The sequence below is a fragment of the Schistocerca gregaria genome, chromosome 5, assembly GCF_023897955.1.
Source record: "Schistocerca gregaria isolate iqSchGreg1 chromosome 5, iqSchGreg1.2, whole genome shotgun sequence".
Taxonomy (NCBI): Eukaryota; Metazoa; Arthropoda; class Insecta; order Orthoptera; family Acrididae; genus Schistocerca; species Schistocerca gregaria.
The window spans coordinates 197349917-197374985 of record NC_064924.1 but is presented as its reverse complement, the minus strand read 5'-3'; the positions used below and the strand labels follow the sequence as shown (position 1 = coordinate 197374985).

Genomic DNA, 25069 nt, shown 5'->3' with positions numbered 1-25069 from the left:
TATGCTACTGCATAACAGGGGTAAAACAAAGCAAGGGCTACAGATGGAGAAATGCTAAATGAAACACGTATAGCTGTCAAGATGGCGAACAACAGCGCATTATCAAAAAATCTCTCCCAAAACCAGAAGAAATTCTGGTCATACGTAAAGGTGGTTAGTGGCACCAAAATAGTGTCCAGGCATTCATAGAAGAGACATAAACTGATATTTATTAGAGTAGCAACAAAAAAAAGGACAGCTGAATAAATCTCCCTGCTTAGAACTATCCGTGTAGACAGTAATAAAATATGGGTGGCTATGTAAAATCTCCTTTTATTTAAGTTTAAAAACATAATCTGGGGTACAATGCTTCTGGTAAGTAATCAGTTCTAAAAGCAATCTGGGCCTTGGTAGTAGCCAGTGGGATGCCCTACTCCAACCCAGCTTTGGACCTTAATGCCACCAAACTGCAATAATTCCAAGGCTCTCCCCTGCACAGATCCCAAATGGCCGTCTTGCTCATGGCCGATGATTGAACAGCCATTACAATGGTGGCTGAATAACCTAACTGGATGCTGGCGATGTAGGAATGGACAATGCCCTGTATGCTTGGCGTACTACAAGAAGATGTTGAATAGACAGCGGAGGCTTACCAGCCTCTGCACACAAATTAACAACTGGGCTCACGCAATAGGCCCCTGTAGACAGCCTAATACCCTCATGGTGAACTGCATCCAGCACTTTAAGGTACAAACACCTTGCTGACCCATAAATCTGGCATCTGTATTCAAGCTGGGATCACACAAAGGCCTTGTAAAGTTGGAGAAGATGTGCCCTGTCAGCTCCCCTAGATCTATGACTGACATATTTCGCGATGTTTAAGGCTCTGAGACATCTGAGTTTCAGTTCTTTAAGATGTGGCAACCATGTTAACTTCTCATCAAAGGTTCGACCCAGATACTTCACCTTTTACTTAATAGTGAGGATGGTGTCCCCCAGTTTTAAAATGGGCAAATTAAACAGACAGCATGAACGATTAAAATCAACACAAACTGTTTTCTCTAATGAGACTTTAAAACCTGTGGTGCAAGACCATTCTTTCAACTGCCTGATCGTCAGCTGCAATTGCCAAGAAGCCGTCATGAGGCTGAAGGATGCACAGACGATGGAGAAGTTGTCCACAAACAAGAAACATAGTATTGGTCGTCACACTGTGGTTGTCATACTATTGATTGCAATGGCAAAAGCCGTGACAAAATACTCTGTTGAGGAACACCATTCGCCAGCTTAAAACGGTCAGACAGGGCATTCCCAATGCTGTATCTAAAATACCCGTCCAAGAGAAAGGACTGTATGAAGAGCGGTAGATGTCCACAGATTCTCCACTGATGGAGCTGCGACAAAATAATATGCCTCCAGGTGGTGTCGTAGGCCTTTTCCAAATCAAAGAAAACAACGTTAAGGTGTTGCTTACGAAGGAAAGCTTGGTGAATTGCAGGTTCAATCAGGGTCAGGTTATCAAGAGAGTAGTGATACCTCCTGAACCCACACTGGGAGCGACTGAGTAGGGACCTGTTTCAAGAACCCACACTAGGTGCCAATTGGCGATACACTCCAGTGTCTTCCCTACGTAACTTGTCAGGCTAATACTACAATAACTACCAGGGTCTGTCCAATCCTTTCCTAGTTTTAAAACTAGGATTAAAATAGATTCTTTCCACACAAGTTATCCAGATTTTATTGAAGAGCTGAAGGAGGACGACTTCATTCAACTGTCTGTCCAACTCTTGCAACATGCTGTAGGTTATCAGGTTGTTTCCAGGTGGCATATCACAAAAAAACTGACAAAGCAGAATCCAGCTACCACAGAGAGAGAGGCTGGTTGTACTCTTCCATGTTGGTGGAAAGGAAATCAAGATCAACCTTCTCCTGGGCCTCCCGATATAGACGGAAGGTGGGATCCTGTCTGGAATCAGCCATAATGGATTTATATGATTCAGCCATTGTCTGAACTATGTCCCTAATCAATGTTACAAGAGACCTCTGTATTTGTACAGCTGTTATTGGCTGTCGATTGTTGTGCCTTGAGATCCTCCTGATGGCTTCCCATACTTTACTTGCAGATGTGGACATACTGATGGGGTTCAGGAAATCTTAGCAAGACCTCTGCTTACTCTCCCGAATTATTCTCTTACCTTCGCATAGGCTATTTGAAAGTTTGCAAGATTCACGTCTGTAGAGCATCGATTGAATCTGCACATAGCTGCCCTTCTGTGCCTGATTCAAAAATGACACTCAACATTCCACCAAGGGGCAGGTCACCTCCAAGGACTTTGGGACAGATGCATCAGCGGCATGGCGAATCACAGCTGTAATGTGATCCACCCAGCCCTGGACGCCATCACGTTGCTCGAAAACAGCTAACAGCCTATAAAGTATCCAGTTAACCTTCTTTAATAACCATGTCAGTGACTTTCTTCCAGGGTCTGCTCCATGGTAGATGGATCCAGAGAGGGAAATGGTCACTATCATGAAGGTCATTGTCCACTGCCCACTGAGGAGTGTCTCCAAGAGCAGGCGAGCAGAATTAGATGTCTATGGCTGTAGATGAACCTGCAGCAGTGATAAAATGTATGGCTTGACCTATGTTCAGCAGTATAAGATCTGTCATGAGTAGCATATGCTCAAGTATCCAACCCTTGGGGCATGTGGCGTTAGAATCCCATAGTGCACTGTGCGCACTGAAGTTCCCAAAAAGAAGAAAGTGCCAGGTTAGTTCATCAAGAAGATGAGTAGGACCTCACTATCAAGAGGCTCATGGAATGGTAAGTTCACAGAGCACACTGTGATGTCAACACGGGCCACTATCCGAACAGCAACTGCTAGTAATGTTGTTGTTAAGAGAGTAGGTGAAGAGTGAAAAGTGTCCTTTACAAACACTACAACCCCACCCTTTGCCTCTCACCAGTAAGGCCCCTATTTCTATAAAGGTAATAGCCTCCAAGTACAGGAGTGCCAGTCTATTTAAAATGAGTCTCTTGAAGGCAGAGGCAAATGGATCTGTTCTGTACAAGGAGTCTCAGTTCCTACAGATGAGTCCTGTATCCATTTGTATTCCATTGGAGTACGGGAGCCATTTCATCAATGTGGTCTTGACTTATCCCTGTCTTTGCACTGGAGTGGTGAGGCACTTGTAGAGCGAGATGGATTTTAGAGCTGACTGATTCTGGTGGCTAGGCATCAAAATCCATGATGTCGTCATCATCAGTCAGACGTGCTGCCAGAATGACGTCTGACGGCACCTGGTCAGCTTTCGTGCCAAATGTTGGGATTCTTTCCCTGCTCCCTTCCCCACTTTTCTTTCAAGAAACTTGGTGTTGAGGGGCATTCTGCTTTTGGGGTGCCTTCACGCTGTGCACCGTGGAAGTATTACTGGTTTCTTCTGTTGTAGCTGTCTGGATCGCTATATCTTTCACTTTACTTTGGCACATACAGGTGCAAGTACAAGTGCTGTAGGTGGATAATGGAACACTGGAACATCTGAGTCAAAGGTTTCTGCACCAACAAAGCATAAGAAGTGGTCAAGACTGGGGGTTTCACCACCTGATAGTCCTTTTCGGCTTCTGCGTAGGGTATCCACTTGGACACTTTGATTTCCTGAATTTTACGTTCCTCTGAAAAACATGGCAGGCTCAGCTCCAGACTGGGTGACTCACAGAGCAGTTAATGCAGACTGCTGTAGATGGACAGTCAGTCCCAGCTTCATGGGCTGCCTTTCCACATTTCCCACAAGTTGCTTCACCTCTGCAACTCAGCATTATATGACTAAAATGCTGGCATTTGAAGCATCACATAGGGTTACGTACACAGGGTCAAACCCTAAGTTGGACGAAACCTGCCATGATGTGTTCAGGTAGTGTTGAAGAATTGAAGATCACAATAAAAGTGGTATCCTTCTCAGTCTCTCCATTGTTCTTGTGTGTCCTTTGTTCCATATCTATGATCCCCTGTGGTGTCCATTCTTGTTTGAGTTCAGCAATGTCTATATCCATAATATCATGGCAGGTTACCACACCTTCGCCAAAGTTAAGGGAGGTATGCAACTCAACAACGATGATGTACTCACTCAATTTCTGTGACTTCTTAAGGAGTTTCATTTGCTTAGTCCAGTTAGTCTCAACAAGTAAGGAACCATTTCGCATCCGCTTAATAGACTTTAGGGTACCAGCCAGCCCTTCTAAGCCTTTACGGATATGGAAGGGCGACACTTTTTCAAATGTCCTCTCCTTCCTCTTGATCACTACAAAGACATTGTGATTCATGACTTCTTGAGCCCCGTTACCGACAACAAGTTGATTATCAGGAAGACTAGCCTCCCTCATTCTTTTTTATGAATGGGTGTGAGAACTCCCAGGTGGTACACCCCTTCCTGCTGGGAGGAGAAGATGATAGTTTCGCGGGTTCCATCTCAGTTCCACGTGCAACTATGGAAATAAAGGTTCACTCAGACAGAGCTCCACTTGCCTGAGTAAGCCTTATACAACTGAGTGCCGCAGGTTCCCCAGAGGTTGCCGAAGCATGCTCAGAGTTTACGGTGGCAGGGGACTGGTGGAGCTTAACAGTCCCCAGCTCAGGAACCCCTGGGTCACCAAGTCCATACGCATCAAACAAATGCTGAGTCTCTGAAGGCTTTTCTCACATGACATTCTGAGAGCCATGGATTGAGACACTCAGGTTGATGCAGTATTTGTTGACTTTTGAAATGCACTTGACTCAGTACCACAAATATGCTTCAGAAGTGTGTTTTGTGATGAGGTTGAAGATTTCTTGGTAAAGAGGATGCAATTTGTCATCTTTTATGGAGAGTCGTTGACTGATGTAGAAGTAACTTCAAGTGTGCCCAGGGAAAAGTCTTGGGACCCTTGCTGTTCATGTTGTATATTAATAACATGGCAAACAAGAGTACCTCCTGCATTTTCACAGGTGACGCAGTTGTCTGTAATGAAGTACAGTCTAAAGAAAGCTGCACATATCTTCAACAGATCTTGATAAGATTTTTTCAAGTGGTGCAAAGATTGGCAACTTCACTTTACACATTCAGAAATGTAAAACTTCATACTTCACAATATGAAAAAATGTAGTACACTAAAATTATTACATAAATGAGATACAGTCTGAATCAGTTGACTCATGCAAATAACTGGGTGTAATAATTTGTAGGAATATGAAATGGAAAGATCACATAGATCCAGTCATAGGTAAAGCATGTGGCAGCCTTTTGTTCACTGGTAAAATATTAGGGAAATGCTATCAATCCACAAAGGAGATTGTTTATAGAATGCTACTGTGACCTGTCGTAGAATGTTGCTGAATATCATGGGGCCCAAACCAAAAAGGTCTAACAGGGGACAGTGCACATATACAACGAAAGGCAACACAAATGTCACAGAGTTGTTTGACTCATAAAAAAGTATCACTGTGATGCTGAAAGAACTGAACTGGCAAATGCTTAAAGACAGACACAAACTATTCTTTGAAAGCCTACTTTGTAAGTTTCAAGAATCATCTTTACGTGATGACTCTAGGAATATACAACAACATCCTTTGTATCATTCATGTAGTAAGTCCAAAGACAAGATTAAGCTAATTACAGTACACAGGGGCATTTAAGCAATCATTTTTCCTGTGCTCCATATGTCAATGGGATGGGAAAAACCTCTAATAACTGATACAATGGGTAGCAACTTCTATCATGAACTTCAGAGTATATTACAGGGTATGGACGAGGATTGATTACTGGATGAATCAAGTCTCCTCTGATGACGATAGAGCCATTGGAGAAAAATTGTACTACCAAGGTGAGGTTTTCTGTACAGTTATTGGTTATATTAGGTGACAAATCTAGTGGTTGAAACAAGGGTCCAATTATAAGTTAATCACACCCTTGGTACTGACACGAGTCTTGACCAAACAAGCTCACTTGCAGCTTCAATTTCTATATAAGTTGATTTTAATTTGTCGCTCCTGCAGCAAATACACTACATTCCTTTTCAGTTAGCCAATTCTTCCAATATACACTTCAATTGGACAAAAAACAAATCTCACTGTTGTAAATTTAGGGTTTTAGCCAACTTCTCTACCTTGTATGATATGAGCTCCACAGCATTTTGCTTTGTTTCAAATTCTTCAGCAACTGATCAGCAGAAACTTAATCTTTCCATGCATGAGCGCCATTCCTTTGGGTCTTACACTAATACTTTGGGATTTCTTACAAATATTGCTAACCCAATTGGGTGGAGAGTTACCTAAAAAAAGTTCACTCAATACACAGTTACCTAGGTAGTAGCCTATAACATGTAGTGTAACCTTGCCCCATTTAGCGGGCCCTACAGTTCTCAGCACTGTAGCGTAAGTCCAGATATTCACAACATAGTTCACCACAGACCATTTGGAGTCTCTAGTTCCACCCATCTATATGGCTCAGAATCAGAGGGACCCTATCAGTTCTACAGACAATGTTTCAGATTGTGAGATTTTTTGAAACTCCGTGAGCAATACATGCCTCCTCACCCTTCCCTGTAAGTCACTGGATGATCCGAATATGACCTCAAAGCCCAGGAGAAAGATATTTTTCATTTCAAAGTTTACAATAATCTGCCTTCTTTTTCCCTGAGTGGTTACTAACCGATTGCTTCAACATGTTAAATGAGACCTCCAGGCAATGACACAGAGTGCAAAAGTTCACCCTTCCGTCCCTTTGTGCTATTCCCCTACAATGGTCACAGCATGCTTCCCAACAGGTGATGTGTGTCACATTGGCTCAGTTTCAGAGGAAGACAGCATTACAAACTTGTTGCTTAGGGAGATAATGTAATAACCTAAGTTTTTCTGGTTTCTGCTTCCCCCGTGCAGGAACCCTGGACTTCCCACTGACATATTACTCACAGTCAAGTCGATGATTGGTGATGGATCCTCTAATTTCTGGTACATGACTCTCAGTATTTCACCCACCACACCCTTTCAAAACAGTTTTCAATCAATTGACACAGGTCAGGCTGATTTCCAGCTGCTTATGAACAGCAACTAACTCTACCTGCAGCCGAGAACAGCACTCACATTTGAACTGACTTACTCGCCAACTAATGGGGGGCGGGGGGCTATAGTCTAAAAAAGACTCAAACAAAGAGCAGCACAGGTTTTTTTTTCGGATTAACAAATATTCTCAGAGGTAAAAGAAGTGACAAGTGACTTAATTACTAAAAGCAAATATATGCTAACACTGCTGCAGCTGCAGATGCACTAAAACTGAATTTCTCATTTAGGTATCACTTCTATAGCAGTTCTTATCACAATGATATAAAATTCAGCACTGCCTGCAAATCCCTGCTATCAATGGTTGTTCAAGTCAGGTGGCAACTTTAGGAGACAACTGTAGTTCTGTGTGTGCATGTTTGCATGTTAACCTGAAGGACTTTACTTAGAAGCTACTAAGTTTTTAAAGATTTCCACATGCCTGCCAGCTTTTCAGTGCTGTGCCTCTGTATCCTACTGGACATCTTGAATTATCCATAGACGAAATCAAATGTAGGCATATCATAGTAATTCATTAACTTTTAGCTTGTTAAACTTAGGTAAAGATAAAAATTAAAATAATTATGAGAGAAGATTAAAATAACCAAGACTCACATTTACTATAATGACAGTGTTTTTCTGCTTCAGTTTGTACTCTATTTCTTCCATTGTGAAAAAGGGGATGTGTCAGTGATGTTCAGGAACTTGATGCTTGCATCTGTAATGAGCACAAGATACTTCATTTTACACTTACAAAACCAAGTTACAAACCATTAAATCAACTGTGGGTCAAAGCATGAACTAAAGCACTCGCTCACTCTCATGCATTCACACATGGGTTTTGTAAATCTCGTCATGAAGGAGAACATTCTGGTATTTGAAATGAGGCAAGTTAAACATTCACAGACAAGTCCCCACTGAAGACTGAATAAGAAGTTCCTGTGTAACAACTATCCTTTGTTACACAGAGGCTTGGTGATGATTTGGGCAATTGAAACTGGCAACAAAATAGCTTTTACTCAAGCAGCAGGTTATCCTAATGATCATAACACCCTTTTAATTTTTTTCACACTTTGGAGTACCAACTACAAAAATTCATTCATATCACTTTTTTTTTTGCTTCAATGAATTAGGAAATGAAATCTAGTTAATGTAATGTGTCTATGTGGGCACTAATTAAATGCATGAATATAAGTGTTAAGTGTTGAGGATTAAAAAATAGCAGTTTACAATTGCAGGAGCAATATAAAGAAAGCAGGAGTTCTCATACAATATAAAAGTAATGATAAACTCTAAACTATACATATGAATAGCTTTTGCACAGAAGAACATATGGAAACATAAGCCTGTACAGTAAAATTTACTGCCTACCAGCACAATTATAGTTATTACACTTTACATATTTCCACAAGAAAAGAAGTTACGCGAAAACTTTATATATATGGTGATTTCTATTTAACAAGGCACTGACTCACTGACATGCATGAAGTTTAAATATTTTAGCAGTTTATTCCCACAAGCACAACTCACACACTAATGGCCACTGTCCATGAATGCTGAGGTCTGACTGCTAATGTGTCTGATGTGAGCAGCAGTCTGCTGGAGTAGGTTGTGGAGGTAAGGAGGCAGCATTGGTCAGAAAAGGCGAGGAACAGCAGGTTATGGGTGGGGCAAGATGTTAGTGCTCCTGAGGGAGTGTGCAGGGAAGTAGTGGGGACAGGATAGAACTCCTACGTGCATTGCTGGGAGGCTGTGCTGCTGAGGGGCAGAGTGGCATGAAGGGGGGAGAAAAAGAGAGAAGTAGAGAAGGTGAAAGGACTTTAAAGTGCATGAGTGGGATAGAGGCTGTATGTAGAACTCTACAAAATTTGCAGGTTAAGCATAAATGACCAACCACTTTAATGCTATAAAAGGTATTATTCTTTATTGTGAAGGGCCATTAAAATAAAAATCCAAAAGATTACATGTTGTATCAGAAATTAAAAACTCTGAAAATCAAAGTAAAAAACTTATAGTCAGAAAGAAAACTGGTAAGTTTATCAACAAACAAGATGATCTAATAGTTGAAGATAACAACCAGATGGTCCATGTCAACACACCTGTAGCTAGACTTTTCAACGATCCCTTTCTACAAATAACAGACCCACTCCCTATGGCTAGCTAAAAAAATGTATCTAAGCAGGGCCTGTATATGACAATCAGTATCAGAATGAAACTTCCCGGCAGATTAAAATTGTGTGCCACATTGAAACTCAAACTCATGACCTTTGCCTTTCGCAACCAAGTGTTCTACCAACTGAACTACCCGAGCATAATTCACGGCCTGTCCTCACAGCTTTACTTCTGCCAGTACCTTGTCTCCTACTTCCAAACTTCACAGAAGCTCTCCTACAAACCTTGAAAGACAAGCACTCCTGGAAGAAAAGATATTGTGGAGGCATGGCTTAGCCACATCCTGAGGGATGTTTCCAGAATGAAATTTTCATTCTGGAGCAAAGTGTGCACTGAAGTTTCATATCAGTGCACATCCTGCTGTAGTGGAAACAATATGACTATTCACGTTGGTGTGTAGGAGGTACGAGTCTGGCAATACACAATCTGGCTTTCGGAAAAACATCATCCACACAAGTGCAAAGATTGCAAGAGCCAGCAAGTGCTATACATCAAAGCTGCAATGACAAATAAAAGACAGCTTCAAGAGAGGAATTAAAATTCACCGGTGAAAGGATACCAATGACATTGCTATCCTCAGTGGAACAGAAGAGGAATTACAGAATCTGCTGAACAGAATGATCAGTCTAACACTTATAAAATATAGACACAGAGCAAATCGAAAAAGACAAAAGTAATGTGAAGTTGCAGAAACAGGAACAGTGGGAAACTAAACATCAGGATTGGTGGTCCCGACGTAGATGAAGTTAAGGAACTCTGCTACCTAGGCAGCAAAATAACCCATGATGGACAGGGCAAGGGAGGTGTAAAAAGCAGACTAGCACTGGCAAAAAGGGCATTCCTGACCAGGAGAAGTCTTCTAGTATCAAACATAGACCTTAATTTGAGGAAGAAATTTCTTGTAATGTATGTCTGGAGCAAGCATTGTGTGGTAGTGAAACATGGACAGTGCGGGGGGGAAAAAAAGAAAAGAAAAAGAAAAAAAAAAACAAGATAAGAGACTCAAAGCTTTTGAGATGTGATGCTACAGAATAATGTTGAAAATTAGGTGATCTGATAAGGTAAGGAATGAGGTGGTTCTCAGCAGAATTGGTGAGGAATGGAGTATGTGGAAAATGCTGACAAGAAGATGGGACGGGATGGTAAGACATCAATTAAGGCATCCGAAAATAACTTCCACTGTACTAGAAGGAGCTGTAGAAGAAGACAGAGATTAGAATATGTCCAGTAAACAATTAAGGACATAGGTTGCAAGTGCTACTCCCAGATGAAGAGGTTAGTACAGGAGAGGTATCTGTGATGGGCCGCATCAAACATGTCAAAAGAATAATGTCTAAAAAAAAAACTGGTGGTCTTAGAGGGATCCTTTGCTGCTTTATTCATGGACTATGTTCATGTTGCACTGCCCCGTGACCCTGCCACATTTCACAGAAAGGCACAAAACAGATGGGCTGAAAAAGCATAAGTGCCCTTTGCTGCTTTGTATCACATTTAAATTACACTGAATGGTTTTGAACGGTCTCTGGAGGTTCCAGCCTGTACAGGACAGCAAAAATTATGGTCGCGCTGCACTGCAAAAGGATGTGATCACATTCCATGCCACCAGACAAGGTTGAAACGTCCAAGAGTCTCAGCAATGTCAAAGGCTCTCAAGCACAGCTTCCTGATGCTCACCGCACTGCGAACTGTCATTTTCAGCTGTGAAATGTGTTGGAACCAATGACTCAAGGAAAGAGGTAATTTTACTGACACTCTTTACACCACCCCTTGAGGCCTTTTTGTATCAATTTGGAGAGGCAATGTGCCTAAAAGGTTTTCGTCAGTCACTCATAAGAAATCTGCATGATTTCAACACTGGGCATTGCAGTTCTGACCTCCATCACAGAGGTGTCAAAATAAGGGTTAAAATGTGAGTAAGAGGGACTGCGACAACCTTCCAATTGTGTGACACAGTGGCATTGGGCAGAACTGTGGTGAAACTGGGTGCAAATGTGACACCAGTCATCCATCTTACATTTCACATGAATTTCTGAGCTCTGGCCTTATTTTTGCATGTGTTGACACCTCACTGTTTGAAACATCACTGAGTCCGGGAGTGACATCGCAGGATGCCTTGATTTTGTACCATTACAGTGGAAGATTGTAGGCACATTTCAGCCAAATTTCATATTTATACATCACAATGAGAGACAGTTATAGGGTTTTGAGAAAGTTATCATTTAATTTTGTTGTTCGGTGTCTACATTGGAAAAGGGGGGATGCCATAGGTGATTGGCTAAGAATCATGAAAAAGAATTCACAAATGTTTAACAACTAAAACTTAATCATAAAATAATCTTTCCAAGTGTCAAAAGTAAGCAAAAAATGCTAACATTTTTATTGTCCACTCATTTATGTACTGAAGTTGTGGAGCTCTTCAGAGAAACCGTTTGAAATACCACATCTGAATTCACCAACTATGCTGTTGTAATGGGGATAAACATAAATTTACCAGGTACAGAATCAGAGATACAAGCATCAGGAACAGATGGCAGAGAGAAATATTTCTGTGGTTTTGTATTAAACACTTTTCTAAAATAATAGGAATCAGAGATCATTTGGCTGCTACAGTGTCAACAACTACTGACACTGAAGAAATAGTGAAAATGATTGTCTTCCTGATTCTCATAACTAAGTAACACAAGAAAATGTTTACAAACTTCTCAGCAGCCAGCAGCAAGATTTAGCACTGGAGAAGATAATATGGAGGATCTGCACACATTCAGGAATATTAGAGGTGACATGCTAGATGTTCTTGAGCTGTGCAAGAACGTGAGCAATGGATAGCTAAGAATGCCTGTCTAGAGTGGTCTAATGTAAAATGATCACACAATGTAGACCTAAGTTTTGGGTTACATGCCCATTTTATGGCACAAAACTGGTTCCAAAGATGAGAACCAAGAAAAAATAACCATGTCAACTTTTTAATGTATTGATTCTTGACTTAAACTGTAAAAGTTATCTCCTTTGACAATATTACGTATGGATTTACAAAATTCATTAGGACAAAATTTACAATAACTATAACTAATCATAGATTGGAGTAGATCAACACACGGACAGGAGCGGAATCTTTTGTTATGCGAATGAAGACACCAAGATTCTAGGTAGGAATTGCATAATGTCTAAAAGGGCTTAACAGTTGAACTGAGTTCATTCATTCAGTCATGTGGGGATACATACATCTGTTTCTTAATATCTAACTGAGAAATATTTGTGCCCTTTCTCTCTATGTGCACAACTTCCATGGCTACTGGGTATTTTTCTTTATGTAAAGTTCAGCAAAGGGTAAATTTAGCTTCTTTAACTTCCAACTTCTATGGTGTTGTCTAAGCCCAGAGCAGATTGTCCTCCCAGTCTGCCCAGTATAGCAATACTGACACTCTTGGCAGATCTTATAAACCACACTTTTCATGATATCTGGTTGTTTATCTTTTGAATTGAAGAGACATCTACTTACTGCCTATGGGACATAGAAAAGCACAAGTAACACCTTGCTTTTAAAATGTTGCTTATCCTGTTTGAAGTGTTACCTACCAAAAGTGAACTGCACAATTTCCTTTTGGTCTATCTATGTTGTTCACTAAGTACAGTAGGGATCTGGTTTCTTATCAACGTTAACCCTGACGGAACCAGAAGAAAAGTTATAACCAAACGGCCACACATACACTCCAAACGTGATACCAAGTGCTGGACCATCTAAGAGTAGATCTAGAATTAGCCCTACAGAAAGATGACTATGAAAGTACTGAGTGCAGAAAAAAATTAAGCAGGTGCAGGCACAGCAACAACTTCAATATAAGAAGAACAATGAGTTCTTAGTCCTGAAGGAACTTAAAACTAGGACTGGAAGCAGTAACATGATCATGACTAGAGCAGATAAAGGAGAGCCTGTAGTGCTGTTAAGTAAAACAGATTATACAAGGAATTCTTTTCCAGAGAGTGCAGCTGCAAAACATACCAAGGAGATGCAACAGCTAAACACAATGATCAGTTGAAGCAGGTAGTAAACAAGTACTCCAACACAGTTTTCTGAATATGTCTATGAGAGCATTCTTCAAATAAATCCTAGGTTTCCACAACTGTATGAGAAACCCAAACTCCACAAAAAAGAAGTTCCAATGCAACCAGTGGTATTTGCAATATAAGCACCAGGAGGATCATCATCATCCTGAGGAATAAACTGAACTTCACAAGGAAATATAGCATTAAGAACAGTTTAGATTTATTTAACAGATGATAAGATTTCAACAAACACAAAATTAGTCTCTCCTAGTGTACATAGCTTGCTCTGCAGCATTCGTGTGAAATACTGAATAAATGTTGTGTTACTGTCATTGTATTTACACAATTTAATAATAATAAAAAAAAAAAACAGCTGAACATAATTAGAATAGTGGAATGATGTTTAAATCGAAACTGTTTCTGCTTTCAAGGGAGCTATTATAAGCAAGCAGATGGTCTGACAATGGGCTTACCCTAAACCCCCTTGCCAGCAGAAATGTTCACGGACAAGTGGAATACTGATTTTTCTTAATAGTGAACTACTGGTAAAAAATGTCACTGGCATTCTCTGTATGTGGAACTTTATGGAAAATATGAATCAATGGCATACTAGCATAAAGGTCAGTATGAAGTTAAGGGATTCCACCATTAATTTCCAAGACATCAGCTTACAGATAGGAAACAGAAAACATATATTTATAATTTATGGAAAAGACTCCTTTACTGACACACGCATCCCCTTCATCTCAACATCCTACAGCTTACAAACATGCAGCATTCTCTTCTTTCTGTCTCCATGTTCCAAGAAGACTATGACCAGAAACTCAATACAATAAAAACAATAATCACAAATAATGAATTTGATTCCAACATTTTCAATACAACACTGAAGAAGCAAAGCTAGATTTCTAATGCAACCGGTGGGCACCATGAAAAGAAAATATTGCTGTTTACATTTTATAGGTAAACTTAAAAAAGGATACACAACATTTTAAAAGCAAAGAGTTTCTCTGGGCTTCTCTATGTCCCATAAGCAGTAGGTAGGAATCTCTTAAATTCATCGTGGTTTTTGGCGCTACAGTCTGGAAGCGAGCTACCTCTACAGTCGCAGGTTCGAATCCTGCCCCGGGCATGAATGTGTGTGATGTCCTTAGGTTAGTTAGGTTTAATTAGTTCTAAGTTCTAGGTGACTGATGACCTCAGAAGTTCAGCCGCATAGTGCTCAGAGCCATTTGAACCATTTTTTCAGTTCAAAAAATAAACAACCAGACATTATGAAAAGTTGGGTTTATGTGCTCATCTGCCAGCAGTGTCAGTGTTGCTACAGTGGACAGACTGGGAGGATCATCTCCTCTAGGCTCAAAGAACACCACATAAATTGGGGATTAAAGAAGCAAGATTCATCCTTTGCAGAAAACTACATGAATAAAAACCACAAATACGTAACAGATATAGAAGTCCTACACACAGAGGGGGAGGTCACAAAGCTCACTCAGTTAGAAATTTAGGGACAGAAGTGTGTGTCCCCTAATTTATTACTCATTAAAAAACTGAATTCAAATATTCACCCCTTTTACACAATATTGCAAATACTACTTAGAAGAATAATCTTGGTGTCTTCATCAACATAACAAAAAATTCTGTTTCTGTGCTTAACTCTACTCCAGTGTACATTTAATCATCTTTATTGTAAATGCTAACTTCATGAATTTTGTAAATCCATACATAATTTTGTTAAAATTGTCAACAGAGATGATTTTTTACAGTTTAATTCAAGAATTGATGGAATAAACAGGTGGCTTATTTTCTTTGCTTGAGGATCAGTTACGTACTAGAAAATGAGCTTATAACCCGACACCTAGGTCATACAGTAATAATAAAGTTTGTGAAACAAGGTTAAAAATGTGTTTCATTACATTAATATAATATTGTTTATGACATGGTTTCCTAATGGCTGGAGTCTTAACTTTATAGCAGAAAGCAGATGGTCACTTTCACAAACTTGATCATGGCACCAAAACTAAACTCTGAATGGGAAGAGTCAAAAAACATGAAAAATCATTTGGTTCCATACTTGCGCCACTCCTGCTTTTGATCTATATAAATGGCGTAATGAGCCTAAAGGACTGCTCAAAACCTTACACGTTAGTTAATAAAACAAGCACACTGAGCGAAGGTCCAGACTCAACCATGCAGATAGATCCTAGGCCATAACTGAACAGGCCACTATTGGTTCACAACACACAGTTTGTCTTTATCTAGGCATATATTATGTAATTTCAAGCAAATGTGAATAATCTGTTTGAGCACAAATAAACAGTAACGGTCATTCACTAATAAAGTAGCTCAGTGAAGCTTGTTTTGAACTCGTCAGTATCTTTAATTGTGTTGATTTGAAGGCAAGGGTAGTATCTTATTTTCCATATGATTACTCCTGATTGCTTTATAAAATTATCTTCTGTAGCTATGTGGCCAAATTATTAAAAGTATTTATTCAGCAGAAGTGAGAAGTAAGAACACTGATATGATACTGGATCATCCCAGATGGGCACCTGCCCTCCCCTCCCATAAAAACAAACTGAGGATTGTGTCAGGCGGAGCAGGTGGAATGACCTAGGACTTGTGGACGTAATGTGAAGGATAAAGAGAAGAACAGGTTGGGGTACAGACCAAGACTGTAAGACCATGCCAGCAAGGGAAGACGAAAGGGGTATATCAAAGAAACTGTGGTACAGATAAGAATTGCAGTGTTCCGGAAGATCACTGAATGATAATTCACAGAGTCACAGAACTACAAAATAAACTTAAGTGAAAGGATCAGACTGAAGCAGCTGGAGGAAGAATTGGTGAGGGGCAGTGGGTGTGACATGGACTCCTGGAGAATGAGGCCACTGGGACTGTGGGAGAAAACCATATCTTCAATAGTAGAGGGCCACTTCTCATCAACACAATTAAAAGGAGCTGTTGTTGCCAATAGTGGGACGTAGGAGTTGATGTGTCTGATGGCATGGGTTGCAAACAGTCACTGAAAATTGCTATGTTAAGTTCAGTGCATTCATCTACATATATTAGGTGTTTAGTGAACAAGTCCACATAGAAGGCTGGTCAGGAATTGCACCCAAAATGGTATACTGTCTTTGGCTGCTACCACAAGTGACCGTGCCACTGATGGGATATGGCATTTCTGTGAAAGTACCGAAATAAGAAGTCCAAGATGTATGTGTGGACCTGAACTTACACATCAGTCCTCCACAATCTTATGATCCATGTGAGAGAGAGAGTTGAATATAGCAGCGGCACCAGAACATTTTGAATTACCATACCTGGCATGCTCTTAATCCTTGAACCATGCAAATATTAATCCACCGACATTAAAAGATAGTTTTATAACTAATGTTTGATTATGACACTGGCATGTCAAAGGGGACCCAAAAATTACCTGTACTGTACATTTATCCATTAGTGGAAGTCTAACGAGATTTAATCAACTACAATACAAAAGAAAAGCAAAATTTGGGTATTCTTTACAATAATACATTAATGTAAATGTAGGTATCATACAATCTGCTACTATAAATTCCTTGAATATTTAAATTCAACAACTGGATATCTGCACTAGTAGCACGAGAAAATGCTGATGCTTATAGTAAATAGATGACCATTCTTCAGTAACTACTGTTATCTATCAACAAACATCAGTGTCTTTTTTTTTTTTTTTTTAAGAATTTGACCAAGAAGCTGGTAACGTGCAGTTTCTTAATGCAGCACAGAAGCAGTTACTTTTTTCCCCACATTTATCAACTCTTACACCAATTTGCACTGTGCACATTTAAAGCCTTTTTCACCAAGTAAATTAACTGATGGCATTAATAACTTCAGTAGCAATTTCTTATAATAACTACACTGTTAATATATGACTCAACTTATTCCACAACCAATACAGTTACTTATGGTTGGATGTAGAAAAAAAATATGAATAATATAACATTCACTGAAGGGTGTACTTATTCTGAAAAAATTATGAAACAAATGCGAAACCTCTCTCCTACAGGGGCAGGGGAGGAGAGAACTTCCAACCATGATTGCAAAATATCTGTAATTAAGTCAGGTTGTTCAAACAAACGAAAAAAACTATGCAAAAAAAAAAAATAGTTCTGTATCAGGCAGTAAAGCCAGTCTATATCTGCATTCCTAACAGCTCGTAATTAATCGCTTCCTTTTAGTTGTATGATCCTTCACAGTGTCCAGTGCAATCACTGTTTTCCTTGTACCACTGGCTGTATGAAGCAGATTAACATCTATTTTAAATAAGTACGTTTCAATTATCTTCTTTAAGTGAAGTACAGATCGTTTAGTTGTGCCGTGGCGCTCTGCTAACGTTCGTTATAAAAGGTGTATATGGCATAGTGACAGCTGTCTGAAATAATGTCTCATGTGGAATTCACACGTACAACGTGTAAATACGTTCGAGGTGGGTTGTCAACAGCCAATACGGTTACAATAAAAAAACACGCTAAATATTTTAGGGCAGTAGTACAATACTGACTGGTACAGTCCCTAAAATTCAACTGGACCGCTCTTCATATGTATCCAAAATTGACATTTGTGAACCGATCGTTATTACATATAAAACGCGAACGTCGCAGCCCACCTGAGTGTTAGTCAATACAGGATGAAATACCTCTCCGACTGGGGCACTATTCAACTACATGAAGTTTCGGTTGTCTCCTTCGGCAAAGGAATTACGGTGCTTTATATATACATTACTTTCTTTAAAACGTGTGTGACCCACGTGCCGCACAAATGCTACTGTTACAGGGTTAATTCGATGTTATATTTTATTGTGGGGAAAGGGAAACCGTAATCAAAAGATGACGACTTTTTACACTATTTTCTGTTTGTGTTAATGCAGGACGAACATTTGCAAATTCTTTTACCCCGTAACAGCACACATCAAACGCGGCACAAAGTCTTTCCAAAAAAACACACCCACTCAAGATCAGAGTTGAACATTAACTTGCGCCAGCTGCTATCGCTCTCGAAGTATCGATTAGTACCGTTCGATTCGAGTGTTGCCTAGCAGCAGTTCTCGAAAAGTCACTTCGTTTAGATTAGATTAGATATACTTTCATTCCAATTGATCCGTAGCGAGGAAGTCCTCCAAGATATAGACCGTGTCAGAAAAACAATAATGCATGACAATTATTTACAACTGAAACATAAGCTAATGTACTTTCCACAGGTCCCAAGTGGAATGATCGTCATTTTTTTAATGAACGCTATATGAAAGAATCGTTTTACAAACACTCATTTACTAAGATGACATTAATGCACTGAATTTAAAATTAAAATTATGTTTTGCAACGTGATATAAGAAAAACAGGAAGGAAGATTAAGAACAGAATTTGAAGTACACTTCTTTTATATAATTACACGCTAAACAGCTCAGAGTGACAGCTCCTTTAGCAGCCAAATAACGTCAGTGCCGCTGAACTGTTGACCGAACTACGGCTGTCAGTGTTGCCAGTGTGATAGCCACACTTTTGTGGAATCTCCAAGTTCTTTCAGTGTAGCTGCCTTTGTTGATAAACTTCATTCTTCAAGGACCCTGATGTCAGTAATTATGTTTGGCAGAAAAACACAGAACGAAATACGGTAAATTGGAGTAAAAATAACTTATTGCTATTTTGCAACCAAAAATTTCACCTTAACCATAACAAAAAGGAAAAGATATAATTTTATAATGTCATGGAACACCGCCGCACACAGGATGAACATAAATATTTGGCGCACTCACACCACAAAAACTGAAAATGAATCCACTAAAAAAACTAAATACGACAAGCTCACTGCTGTCAACAGTTGCCTGTAGGCAGAAGTCAAGAGGTGTAAGGCCTGGAGACTATGGTGGGTACCCAACACACCCTCTTCAACTTGTTCATCATACAGGCAGATTTTCATCCAAGTAGCCTCTGACACCCCGGCGATAGTGATGCGGAGCGCCATATTGTTGTAGGTAAAATCCTTCATTTCCATAAACATTTCGGATGGCAAACAAAATCGGTGTTTGCAGCATCTCACCACTTACAGTAGCTTCATAGAAGAATGGACCAATCAAACCACAGACCACACCCTGTACTAAGACCTGATAGATTAACGTGTTTGTCAATAAGAACATGAAGACTTTGAGGATTCCAGAACACGCAGTTGTTGCTATTTACAGTACCGTTTAATTTGAATTGCGCCACCTCAGACCAGAGAATCATCTCTGCAAACCATCCATCTTCGCGAAGCATACCTTCAAAACAAACGCAGTACTCCATCCTTCGATCCGGGTCGTCTTCATTTAATCCATACAGCGTTTCTTGGAGTGTACACTTTCCACTTTGGAGCCTTCAGACTTCGTGATACACTAGATCGGCTTACTCTGCTTTTACGTGCACTCTGTTTCACAGATTTAGGGTGAGGTGACCTAGTAAAATGTTGCAATACAACAGCATTGTGCGTGGAGTGCAAATGAACATTCTCATGATATTAATAAAACATAATAAATAATAAATAGTAAATTGTCAATAACATAATTCAATATTCTGTAAGAAATTATATCTCAGACAATACCCATAGAAAAAGATAATGAAAATCTCCATCTTTTGTTACCAATGATTCTTCTAGAATAATCCTTCTCCTTCTTGATCGAACTGTTGAACTGATCGGCTGTGATTGATGTCTCATAGCACAGAGGTTTGTAACAAACTGTATTATGCTGACAAGTAATATTTGAAAAATAGAGTTTCTGTGTCACTGAAATGAATTCCCTTTCTTTGAACTTTTATTTCAGTATGATTCTCGTTCTATATAACTGTTAAGTTTTCTGATCAGCTGCCATGGAGCGCAGCCATTAGCTCTATTGAGCTACAGCGCGGTTTACTGATAAATGCTGAATAATAAGCGATTAACATTGAGAAATATTTTAAATGTTAATAAATATAGTAAAGGTACAAAGAGATTTAAGATATATTACTCGTTAGTAGAAAACGGTGCCTGAAGGAGAATCGATAAGTTATTGTCTTACGTTAGCTACGATCTTAGTGAAATATTCCAGTTGCAGCTTTAAATTGAATTTTTATACAGATATAAATCTTGATGGTCATTATTGCGATAATAATTGTGTTTTGGTGGCCAGAACCCATTCAGAGGTAATAAATTCCACATAGATTGTGAATAATCTTTAAGTATAGTGAACTTACGCCTATGCAAACAGCAACTTGTTCACTGCTGATGTATGAAGCCTAAATATTCCATAACAACTTTTATGAAATATTTTGACAGGTAACAATACATAAGTGTTGTGTGCTTGTGGTACTGTGTGACAAAACTGTTCATTTTACTTAAAGAAAAGTGTTGCAAACTCGATTAACAGTAGCAGTAAATTCGATAGACGATCTGCAACTAATAATGAGATTATTTTGCAACAGAACTGAAGATTGCTAAAAATCCTTACTCTTGTATAGATGAGATTACTTATCATGTATTTAGCTTATTTGCTGGTTGTATATGATCACTTTTGTGCATGAACTTAGTGCCATTTACATTGCTTGACAGACAAAATTGCTACACTTTCACAGGTGGAGACTTCTTTATCAAAATAACGATCATTACCCGGTCAAAGCAGTGATTAAATAAAATCTCATGTTACATTAATAATAAGTAACTTGTTTTGTTGCAATCTTGCCGAAATTGCCCAACACGATACCACTCTACATGCCACACTATTCTGAACAGTACCGTCAGCTTCCAATTTATTTTAAATATAATAAATTGTTGCTGATATTGGTGGCTGAGTTCTATGCACATTACGCCATTGCCATTGTACTTCCATCATGTTTATGTACACCCAGGACCACTTCAATATGGCTTTGCATTGATTAAATGCAATTGTATTTCATTCATAGCTACACAGTAATCTTCTGGAAAAAGGGCGCCAAAATCTGTTGAGAAAACAATGGACTACACTTCCGTGTAAAATTGCAATATATGTCATTTTGTTCTAAAGATATTAAGTATCAAAGAGAGTCTATATTTTTCTATACCATTGTGAATTAGAAAATTATTAAAATGCATGTAAAGTAACTTGTGTGAGTTGGATAAACGTTTTATTTCTTGTTACTTTACTCATATGCAGTACATAAAAATGTAAGCATTTTTTTGTATAACAACATCCCAGCTGATATGACTCTAAAATAATAGAATGCTGAAAGTCAGACTCCCACAGTGAAGGTTCTGACAGATCTCAGGTGATATAAATGTACTTTTGTTTCACCAGTACCATACTAATTTTGCAATCAAACATTGTACTAATGTGCAGGACAGTTACCACTCAATGATAACACCAATGCAAACGCTGTTATACTTATATAGGATGATAATGAGGGTCAAGAATAGTTTTAAATCTCTAAAGCCAAAAATAAATTTCCATTTCAATATAGTAGTTACAGTCAAGAACTATAATTACATCCAGCACTCTCGTCTTCACAACTGTCTTACTCAGAACTGTTTTCATATAAACATGCTTAAAATCTTAATATTTCTTGCTAATGCAAGTCATTTGAGAAATTTACTTGTCTACTTCGCTGTTATTCTTTAGTGATTTAATTACTTTATCAACCCTCCTATTAGTATCAATTTTGATGTGAAACAAATACAAATAAAAAACATTGCTGAATACAGGTTCTCCACAATGTATATCTTATGGATACATAAACGATAGTTTTAATAGGATTTCAAGGAAAATATGCATTTGTGAACACCATATATGGTCATGGAAAGTACAGTTTTCACTTATCTATATATTCTGTCATCTTTGAGTCAGTTACACATAATGAACTTTAGGAGTTCTTTTCTTAAAGACAGAGGGCTGTTCAGCTATCTTAGATTCTTTCACTTTAGGTTGTACACAAGTGACCTACCAAATATGAGCCAAATTTGTTGGCCATGCCTGAAGCATTCTCCTTGTGAGCTGAGCAGGCTGCCTCTCACTGGACTGAAATCTCATATGAGTGCAGTGCCTGTCGCTAAAGTTGGTAGATGAGGGTGTACTAGACAAGACCTGCACCTGAATAAGAGAGGGAAAGATTGTTTGACTGAGCTTCTTGGAGAAAATGTATTTGGGGAGGAAGGGGGGACATAGTTGAATAAAGCAATATCTCTGTGGCTACTGGTGTCAGTGAGCTACCTTTTTTAGATTTGAATCAGGATTCGAGCATTCTATAATAAAGAGGTTAAAATAATAGCATAGAATTACAAAATACCTAAGAATGCACAGAAAAATAAAGTTACCTTATTTCATCAGAATATTAGGCGGCTGAGCAATAAAGGAAAAGAGCTTCGTGTTTGTTTGGAAAAAGTAGAGAGCTCTGAAAAGATGACATGCTGTGCGTATATAAGCACGACATAACTACAGGACTAGAAAAGATAAATATAAGAAATTACGCTCTAGCATGTTACTAATGTAGAACTAATGTAGGATAGAGATAAGTTGTTACCTTTATTAAGACAGAATACATTTAGATCTTGTAGTATCAGCACATAAAGTGTCTGCTTGTGAATTAATATTGAAAAAAACCTTACTTTTAAGTTTAACTGCATATAGATCCCCAATCGGAAATTTTGAACTGTTCATGAGGCATATGGAGTCATTATAATGGTATGCCAGACAACAGCAACCAGTCAATAATCTCTGGTGGTTTCAAAGTGGTTTCTCTGAAAGTTACCCACGGGAAAAATGATCTGGAACCATTATTTGGCTCCTATGATTTGATCTCAGTAATTACCTTTCCAATATGGGTGGACAAAGACTATAGGACTATAACTGATTATACGATATCGCAGTGTCTGCATTATTCTGAAATATGGTGCAGTGTTCCTTTAGACACGCATGCATGTCCACAGGAACTGACACTGCTGTGACTATATCAATTCTAAAATACTCTCCTGGAAATTGAAATAAGAACACATTGAATTCATTGTCCCAGGAAGGGGAAACTTTATTCACACATTCCTGGGGTCAGATACATCACATGATCACACTGACAGAACCACAGGCACATAGACACAGGTAACAGAGCATGCACAATGTCGGCACTAGTACAGTGTATATCCACCTTTCGCAGCAATGCAGGCTGCTATTCTCCCATGGAGACCATCGTAGAGATGCTGAATGTAGTCCTGTGGAACGGCTTGCCATGCCATTTCCACAGGGCGCCTCAGTTTGACCAGCGTTCGTGCCGGACGTGCAGACCGCGTGAGACGACGCTTCATCCAGTCCCAAACATGCTCAATGGGGGACAGATCCGGAGATCTTGCTGGCCAGGGTAGTTGACTTACACCTTCTAGAGCACATTGGGTGGCACGGGATACATGCGGACGTGCATTGTCCTGTTGGAACAGCAAGTTCCCTTGCCGGTCTAGGAATGGTAGAACGATGGGTTCGATGACGGTTTGGATGTACCGTGCACTATTCAGTGTCCCCTAGACGATCACCAGAGGCGTACGGCCAGTGTAGGAGATCGCTCCCCACACCATGATGCCGGGTGTTGGCCCTGTGTGCCTCGGTCTTATGCAGTCCTGATTGTGGCGCTCACCTGCACGGCGCCAAACACGCATACGACCATCATTGGCACCGAGGCAGAAGCGACTCTCATCGCTGAAGACGACACGTCTCCATTCGTCCCTCCATTCACGCCTGTCGCGACACCACTGGAGGCGGGCTGCACGATGTTGGGGCGTGAGCGGAAGACGGCCTAACGGTGTGCGGGACCGTAGCCCAGCTTCATGGAGACGGTTGCGAATGGTCCTCGCCGATACCCCAGGAGCAACAGTGTCCCTAATTTGCTGGGAAGTGGCGGTGCGGTCCCCTACGGCACTGCGTAGGATCCTACGGTCTCGGCGTGCATCCGCGCGTCGCTGCGGTCCGGTCCCTGGTCGACGGGCACGTGCACTTTCCGCCGACCACTGGCGACAACATCGATGTACTGTGGAGACCTCACGCCCCACGTGTTGAGCAATTCGGCGGTACGTCCACCCGGCCTCCCGCATGCCCACTATACGCCCTCGCTCAAAGTCCGTCAACTGCACATACGGTTCACGTCCACGCTATCGCGGCATGCTACCAGTGTTAAAGACAGCGATGGAGCTCCGTATGCCACGGCAAGCTGGCTAACACTGACGGCGGCGGTGCACAAATGCTGCGCAGCTAGCGCCATTCGACGGCCAACACCGCGGTTCTGGTGTGTCCGCTGTGCCGTGCGTGTGATCATTGCTTGTACAGCCCTCTCGCAGTGTCCGGAGCAATTATGGTGGGTCTGACACACCGGTGTCAATGTGTTCTTTTTTTCATTTCCAGGAGTGTACATTCGCAGTTGCGAAATGGATAACTATCAGCTGCATAATGGAATGACGACAATGAAAATTTGTGCTGAACCGGCACACAAACCAGGATTTCCAGCTTTTTTTGCAAGCAGTTGCCTTAACATTCGGCTATCTGAGCATAACTCATGGCCAGACGGAAACTTCCATATGTCGTCAAACTACGTGTCTACAACCTGTACTTGTTGTTGTAGTGGTCTTCAGTCCCAAGACTGGTTTGATGCAGCTCTCCATGCTAATCTATCCTGTGCAAGCTTCTTCATCTCCCAGTACCTACTGCAACCTACATCCTTCTGAATCTGCTTAGTGTATTCATCTCTTGGTCTCCCACTACGATTTTTACCCTCCACGCTGCCCTCCAATACTGAATTAGTGATCC

General features: G+C 40.1%; 1 protein-coding gene across 5 annotated transcripts in view; it reads right to left on the bottom strand.

Annotated features, from left to right (window-relative positions):
* Positions 1 to 18287, bottom strand: part of LOC126271912 (focadhesin) — a 273808-nt gene extending 255521 nt beyond the window's left edge. The window contains exons 1-2 of one of the 5 annotated variants that reach the window (XR_007549156.1): positions 18186 to 18279; positions 7666 to 7768 (exon numbers count right to left, since the gene is read on the bottom strand). Coding sequence is in view for 4 of the 5 variants with exons in the window: in XM_049974302.1 (XP_049830259.1) it covers positions 7666 to 7719 (54 nt within the window). In the remaining variant the exon portion in view is untranslated. Of the gene's footprint in view, positions 1 to 7665; positions 7769 to 17917 lie in introns of all 5 variants that reach the window. The other 4 variants (XM_049974302.1, XM_049974305.1, XM_049974303.1 and 1 more) reach the window with 4 other exon arrangements.
* Positions 18288 to 25069: the final 6782 nt, after the last annotated feature.